This window comes from Meleagris gallopavo, chromosome 14 (assembly GCF_905368555.1).
Source record: "Meleagris gallopavo chromosome 14, MGAL_WU_HG_1.1, whole genome shotgun sequence".
NCBI lineage: Eukaryota > Metazoa > Chordata > Aves > Galliformes > Phasianidae > Meleagris > Meleagris gallopavo.
The window spans coordinates 11,449,642-11,457,140 of NC_139417.1; the positions used below are offsets into that span (position 1 = coordinate 11,449,642).

General features: G+C 64.4%; 2 protein-coding genes across 2 annotated transcripts; both read left to right on the plus strand.

Moving 5' to 3' along the window:
* The first annotated feature begins 79 nt into the window (after nt 1-79).
* Nucleotides 80-2,012, plus strand: LOC100544458 (epidermal differentiation-specific protein-like). Its single transcript, XM_010718611.4, has one exon. It carries the CDS (start codon nt 856-858, stop codon nt 1,981-1,983), a length of 1,128 nt encoding a protein of 375 aa, XP_010716913.2. The 5' UTR covers nt 80-855; the 3' UTR covers nt 1,984-2,012.
* Nucleotides 2,013-2,670: 658 nt separating this feature from the next.
* QARS1 (glutaminyl-tRNA synthetase 1) lies at nt 2,671-7,304 on the plus strand. The gene is made up of 23 exons (XM_085235433.1): nt 2,671-3,007; nt 3,081-3,190; nt 3,280-3,355; nt 3,442-3,506; nt 3,591-3,644; nt 3,784-3,841; nt 3,985-4,056; nt 4,144-4,229; nt 4,353-4,439; nt 4,529-4,628; nt 4,745-4,823; nt 4,914-5,022; nt 5,093-5,223; nt 5,343-5,435; nt 5,509-5,646; nt 5,722-5,809; nt 5,886-6,029; nt 6,099-6,203; nt 6,327-6,419; nt 6,491-6,618; nt 6,719-6,785; nt 6,888-7,013; nt 7,090-7,304. The coding sequence occupies exons 1-23, from the start codon at nt 2,725-2,727 to the stop codon at nt 7,138-7,140; spliced, it is 2,343 nt and encodes a 780-aa protein (XP_085091559.1). The 5' UTR covers nt 2,671-2,724; the 3' UTR covers nt 7,141-7,304.
* The last annotated feature ends 195 nt before the right edge of the window (nt 7,305-7,499 follow it).

Below are 7,499 nucleotides of genomic sequence, written 5' to 3' on the forward strand. Positions count from 1 at the left end.
CTGCGGAGAACCTCTCATTGTGGGGTTATATGGGCAGCTGCTGCCCTGAGACCACCTGGCTGTGGGAGGGTTGTGGGGCTGAGAGTTGCCCGTGTCTGATGTGTGGCTCGGGGTGTCAGCGGTGTATGCTGCCCCAGGAAGTCCATGGGCATCCTCCCCTGCAGTGAAGTTAGGGATGTCCCCACCATGAGGGACAAGGCGGGAACAGTGACACTGCCTGCCCAGGCCATCCCTGCGTCATGCCTTGTCACACCACCACACCGTGTCATACGGCTCTGTTGTAACACCCTGTGCCGTGCCATGGTGGGTGATATGCGTGCTGTGCCAGGTGGCCGTGCTGTGCCAGGTGGCCGTGCTGTGCCAGGTGGCCATGCTGTGCCAGGTGGCCATGCTGTGCTGTGGCGGGGGCCGCACTGAGCTCCAGTGGGACTGGAGTGCAGCGGGGTCTCAGCCTGGGACACCGGTTGGTGCCACCGCTGCACCCTCTCACCCCACCACGGTGATCCAGCCATTCCGGCCCCACCACCATCTCACACCATAATTAGTGCAGGCAGGGCGGAAGCACCCCTGCTAATTGCTGGTGACTCGTTAGCGCTGGAGCGCCTTGTGCTTGGGGTGCGGCAGGACTATCCGGCAGGGCTGGTCTGCGGGCATCCCGCTGCGCCGTGCGGGTCTGCGGGGCCGTGGCAGGCCCTCGTGTCACGGCATGTCACAGCCCTGCGATAAAAGCGACGGCTGCGGAGCGGCGTTGGGGCACGGCAGCGGAGACGGTGAGAGCAGAGGCAGCGGGACAGGGCAGAGAAGGGAACCGGGGAGAGGAGGTGCCGGGGCTCTTGGCCACAGCCACACAGCGCCATGAACAAGATCACGGTGTACGAGCGTGCTGACTTCGAGGGGTTGAGCCGTGAGTTCACCTGCGACGTGCCCGACCTGCATGAGCTGGATTTTGGCGACTGCATCGCCTCGCTGAAGGTGGTGGGGCAGCCCTGGATCGCCTACACCCAGCCCAAGTACGAGGGCGAGCCGCACGTCTTCGAGGAGGGTGAGTACGCGGCCGTGGAGCGGCCCAACAGCTTCTCGGCACTGCGCCTGGTGCACCACGACCTGCTGGACCCACAGATCACCCTCTACGAGCGGCCCCACCTGCAGGGCGCCTGCAAGGTGGTCAGCGAGGAGACCAACTTGGCATACGGGTACTTCAATGACCGCGTGGCCTCGCATGTGGTGCAGCGCGGGGTCTGGCTGCTCTACCAGCACCCCAACCGCGGCGGCTGGCACTGCTTGGCGTGGCCCGGGGAGCGCGTGGACGACTACGGGGCACAGCTGTACTTCCAGGCCCGACTGTCCCACCTGCGCCCGCTGCGGCCCGGCCGCCCCACAGTCACTGCGCAGCTCCTGTGGGACCAGAAACGCATAGAGGCAGAGCGGGAGGTGCTGGTGGATGAGATCGTGGGGGTGAATGAGACCGAATCGGAGCAGGCGCTGGCGGCCGGCAGCACGCGGGAGTACAGCACGACACTGTGGCAGAGCTTCCACTTCAGCAACGCCACCAGCCTGCGGGCCGGGCTCTCCTTCACGCTGGCCGTGGAGGCCAGCAACGTCTTCACAGTGCAGAAGGGCCGCAGCGAGTCGTGCACGCGGAGGGAGCGCAGCGAGGTGGCCCTGCCTGCCAAGGTCCCACCGCGCACGCAGCTCACCGTCCACGTGCTGCGCAAGGAGGTGACGCTGTCGGTGCCCGTGCTGCTCACCATCACGCAGAACGAGGCCGTGCGCACCGAGATGGGGGAGTACCGCAGCGTGTCGGGCACCAACGTCTGTGCGAGGTTCAGCATGAGGCCGCTGCCCGCCGCGGGCACCAGGAGGGAGGAGCAGACGGGGGCTGCGGCGGGCACTGAGCAGGTGCACGGTGTGGGGATGGGGCAGGTGGCGGCCATAGGGACAGAGCCAGGGGACGACGTGGAGCATGTGCCTACCGGGTACTGAGAGTGGCCGTGCCAATAAAGCCCTTTCTGAATTGCAGTGCTTGCAGTGGTGTTGTGGACGGGAGTGGGTATCCTGGGGTGCCGCAGCCTGAGCACGGCTCTGTGGGGCAGCTGCAATGGATGGGTGTGGGCATAGAGGTCAGCTGGAGGGTGCTGGGGTACGGGAAGGGACGTGGGAAGGGACACGGGAGGCTGTGGGGACCTAAGGGGAAGTACAGGGGGATGGGGTGGCCATGGGAACAGAATGAGGGGGGACATGGGTGGCTGTGAAGGCATAAGAGAGGTGCAAGGAAGAGAGAAGCCGTTGCAGGGACGCAATGTGGGGACACAGGGGGCAGGGGTGGCCGTGGGGACACAATGGGGGGATGAAGGGAGGAGACGGGTGGCCGTCTGAGGCACAAGGTGGACATGTGGGCAACATGCGTGCCCGCCGACGACAAAAGAGACCAAGCGCCGTCCTCAGGGGTCCGCCCTTCACCGCCCCCCGCAGCCCCGGAGCCACCCCTGCCAGCCCCCGGCCCCGCCCCGGGCCTGCCCCCCACGTGTCATTCGCGGGCAGCGGTCCCCTTAAATGATGCAACCGTCCTTCCACCTGGCCACGCCCCCCTGCTCTCCGATTCGCGAAGCTTGCAAGGAATTTCCTCACTCCATTGGCCGAAGCGAGGGAAACTCTCCACTGATTGGTTCGTCAGGGAGGGCGGAGCGGCTCGAGGCCCCGCCCCCGCAGGCGGGCAGCGGCAGCATGGCGGCGATGGCGGCGGCGGAGGAAGCGGAGGTGCTGAATTTGTTCACCGGCATCGGGCTGACCGAGGCCAAGGCACGCGAGACGCTGCGCAACGCCGCGCTGAGCGCGCAGCTCCGCCAGGCCGTGCTGCAGGCCCGCGCCGCGCTGGGCTCAGGCCTGGATAAAGCCACCGGCGCCCTGCTGTACAACGCGGCCGCCCGGCTCCGCGACCCGGACCGCTTGGCCTTCGTGGTGGGGTACATCGGGCGGAGGGAGATCCGCACCGACCAGCAGCTGGGCGGTACGGAACGGCCCTGGGGGGGGGGAACTGGGCAAAGTGCCGGGGGCCGGTGCTGAGCGCGCTGTGGCCGCAGCCGCCCTGCAGTACCTCCGCAGTCACCCGCTGGAACCGCTGGAAGCGGCCGACTTCGAGCGGGCGTGCGGCGTGGGGGTGCGGGTCAGCCCCGAGCAGATCGAGGAGGCGGTGAGTGGGGCCGTGGGGGGCGCGGAGCGGGACTGGAGGAATGGGGGGGGGTCGGGCTGTGCTCCCCGCTCAGCTCCTGGGGTTCGCAGGTGGAGGCCGTGGTCAGCCGGCACCGGGAGGAGCTGCTGGCAGAGCGGTACCACTTCAACACGGGGCTGCTGATGGGTGAGTGCGGGGCTGGGGGATGGAGTCGGGCCTGAGGGTCTTCTTGAAGCCTCCTGGGCCGCGTCCCACGCTGTGTGCCCCAACAGCGGAGGCGCGGAGCCGGCTGCAATGGGCAGATGGGAAGAGCATCAAGAACGAGGTGGATCTGCAGGTGGGTGCTGGGCACTGCGGCACAACGTGCGCTGGGCCGCCCCGGGCACGGGACACCCCGTCACACCGCTTTCATTCCACCCAGGTGCTGCATTTGCTGGGACCAAAGACAGAAGCTGATCTGGAAAAGAAACCAAAGGTGATATGAAAGGGCCGTGTGGTGATTCCTGAATGGCCGCAGCCGCCATCACGGGACAGTGCTATTGCTAGGGGGTGGGCAGGGCTGGAAGGAGGTTTGTGCACAGTGGGTGCTCAGGCTGCTGTGCTCGTCCCTGCAGGTTGCCAAGGCCCGGCCAGCCCCAGTGGAGAAGCAGAAGGCGCCGGTGGTGGAGAATGGTGAGTGGGTCTGTAGGAGCTTCCCCAGTCCTTTGGTCCCAGCAGCCCCCAGGCCGTGGCTGGGCATCTCTGCACTCAGTGCAAGCACAGGCTGTCCTCTGTCCCATTGGGCAGTGCTGGCTCAGCCCTGTCTCTCCCCATAGGTGAGGTGGGCACAGAGACGAAGTCGCTGCTGGAGCAGCTGCGAGGAGAAGCTCTGAAATTCCACAAGCCGGGTGAGGGCGAGGAGGCACTGCCTGCAGGCTGCCAGACTGTGCCAGGCTTGGCACAGTGCTGCAGCACTGACAACACTGTCCCCACAGGAGAGAACTACAAGACGGAGGGCTACGTGGTGACACCAAACACCATGGCTCTGCTGAAGCAGCACCTGGCAGTCACGGGTGGGCAGGTGAGGCTGGGTCTCCGAGCACAGTGACTCCCTTGAGGGTGACATCGTTGTGTAAGGCTGCAGTGGCGCTGGGGAGACACAAGGCATGGGGGTTGTGTCAGCGCCTCTCTTTTCCCCATGCAGGTGCGGACGCGGTTCCCTCCTGAGCCCAACGGCATCCTGCACATTGGCCATGCCAAGGCCATCAACTTCAACTTTGGTTATGCTGAGGTGAGCGTAGCCTGCTCCCATCTCCCCACATCCTCTGGTTGTGTCCAGGCCCTGTGGGGAGCAGCTGCTTACTCTCCTCACTTCCCCAGGCCAATGGGGGAATCTGCTTCCTGCGCTATGACGATACCAACCCTGAGAAGGAGGAGGAGAAGTACTTCACAGCCATCCGGGAGATGGTGGAGTGGCTTGGTAGGGCTTGTACTGGGGAGAGCAGGACGGGGCCGGGATGCTGATGGGAACATCTCTGCATACAGCTCCTGGTGCCAAGCCCTAGTGATGGCTCAGACCTGTCCTGTTTCCCCCAGGCTACCAGCCCTATGCTGTGACCCATGCTTCAGACTATTTTGACCAGCTCTACACCTGGGCTCTGGAGCTCATCCGCAGGTGAGTGTGCTGTGGTGGTGCCCAGGGATGGCTGCCCCTTGTCCAGGGATGGGCTGCTTATGTCCACTTGGTCATGTGTCCTCCCTGCAGGGGACAGGCCTACGTCTGCCATCAGAAGGTTGAGGAGATCAAGGGCCATAACCCACCACCATCACCGTGGCGGGACCGGCCTGTGGAGGAGTCACTAGTGCTCTTTGAGGTACTCTCAGCCAGGGACTGTGTGCCTATGGGGTGCGGGGCCCGGCTGATGGCCTTTGCCCACCCTGCAGGACATGCGAAAAGGGAAGTTTGGGGAGGGGGAGGCCACGCTGCGAATGAAGCTGGTGATGGAAGATGGGAAGATGGACCCTGTTGCCTACCGTGTCAAGTTCACTCCGCACCACCGCACCGGGGACAAGTGGTATGGAGAGCCCACAGTGTCCCACAAGATGTGTCAGGGACGGGTCTGTGTGTGCTTGGAGCAGGGGGGATCTTGGGAGAGGAATAGGGAGGCTGGGGCAAAGTTCACACACCCTGTAGGTGCATCTACCCGACGTATGACTACACACACTGCCTCTGCGACTCCATCGAGCACATCACACACTCCCTCTGCACCAAGGAGTTCCAGGCCAGGTGAGCGCCGTGCACAGCCCTGAGCAGGGGTCACCATGTCCTTGTGGCTGATTTGGGCAGTGCTTCCTCACAGGCGCTCCTCCTACTTCTGGCTGTGCAACGCGCTGGATGTGTACTGCCCTGTGCAGTGGGAATATGGCCGCCTCAACCTGCTCTACACTGTTGTCTCCAAGAGGAAGATCATCCGTCTGGTGGAGACTGGGGCTGTGCGGTAGGGATGATAGAGTGGCAGATAGAGTGGCTGTCACTCAGGGCATGCTGGATTGTCACAGCAGTGTTTTCTCAGGGACTGGGATGACCCGCGGCTCTTCACGCTGACTGCCCTGCGCCGGCGAGGCTTCCCTCCTGAGGCCATCAATAACTTCTGTGCACGGGTAGGCACTACGGGGTGAGGCATGTGGAAGTGTCCCCCTAGCCAGCAGGGTGACAGCAGTGCATTCCATCCCGCAGGTTGGTGTGACAGTGGCCCAGGCGACGATGGAACCACACTTGCTGGAGGCGTGCGTGAGGGATGTGCTGAATGAGCAGGCCCCCCGCGCCATGGCTGTGCTGGAGCCCCTCAAGGTCACCATCACCAACTTCCCGGCCCCCCAGGTGAGGCTGCTGTGGTCTGGGCTGGGTGCAGGGGTCCTGGGGCAGCGTTCACCCTCTCCTGTCCCTCAGACAATCGACGTCCTCGTGCCTAACTTTCCTGCTGATGAGAGCCGGGGCTTCCACAAAGTGCCCTTCCAGTCCGTCGTCTACATCGAGGAGACTGACTTCAAGGAGGTGAGTTGGGCACAGTGCCACTGAGCATGGCAGCAGAACAGGGAAGGGGACACAGTCATGGGGACTGAACTGGAGGGGGGATCTGTCCTGCACCCCCTCCTGCAGCAGTGCATCCTCTCACAGGAGGCGGACAGGGGCTATAAGCGCCTGGCCCTCGGGCAGCCAGTGGGGCTGCGGCACACCGGCTACGTCATCGCCGTGCAGAATGTCATCAAGGTGCGTGGCCCTGGGCAGGGGGACTGTGGGCTGGAGCTGCCCCCTGATGGCTCCTCTCCCCTCCACCTCAGGATGCCCATGGGCGTGTCATTGAGCTGGAGGTGACCTGCACCAAGTCAGATGCAGCAGAGAAGCCCAAAGCCTTCATCCATTGGGTGTCAGAGCCACGGGTGTGCGAAGTGCGGCTGTATGAGCGGCTGTGAGTACCGGGGTAGCACGGCAGTGGTGTCACCTGGCTGCTGTCACCCCACCACGGGGTGCTGCTGCCCCACAGCCCCTTTGGCTGAGTCTCATTGCAGGTTTTTGCACAAAAATCCTGAGGACCCTTCAGAGGTGCCGGGTGGATTCCTGAGCGACCTCAACCCCGTGAGTGCCAGCGGTGATTTGCTGCAGCCCTCATGTCCTCAGCATTGGCACAGAGAGGGGCTGAGGGTGCTGACAGTGCTGTTCCCTCACCCACTCCCCCAGGACTCCCTACATGTGGTGGACAATGCCCTGGTTGACAGCTCCGTCCTCGGGGCCCAGCCCTTTGATAAGTTCCAGTTCGAGCGCCTGGGCTACTTCTCAGTGGATCCTGACAGCAATGACAGCAAGGTGAGCCCTGCGGCAGGGGGCAGCACACCAGTCCCCCTTGGGAGGCTACAGTGCTCTGAGCCCTGCCTGTCCCCAGCTGGTGTTCAACCGGACTGTGACGCTGAAGGAGGACCCTGGCAAAGCCTGAGCCCTGCTGCCACGCTGCTGCCTGTGTGCTCCCCAGCCAGGGGAAGGCTCCTGGGGGGAGCAGGATGGAGCCCAGCCCCACGCCCTCTCACCAAGAGCCGCAGCTGCCTTAGCACAGCCCCGCGGGGACATGCCGGTGTCACCTCAATAAAATGGAGCATCGCAGCCTGGTCCCTGTGTTCAGCCCTGGGGTCAATGGCAGTGGGGGGGCGGGGACACCTATCCCGTGGGCCGGGTGGTGCTGCGGCTCGGTGTGCCGCTGCGTGGAGATACGGACTGCAGCGCCGACGGGAGGTGCGCGCTGTGGATGTGTACAAACAGCGGCCGCCGTCCCGCGTTAAGGTGGACTCGAGTGGGGTG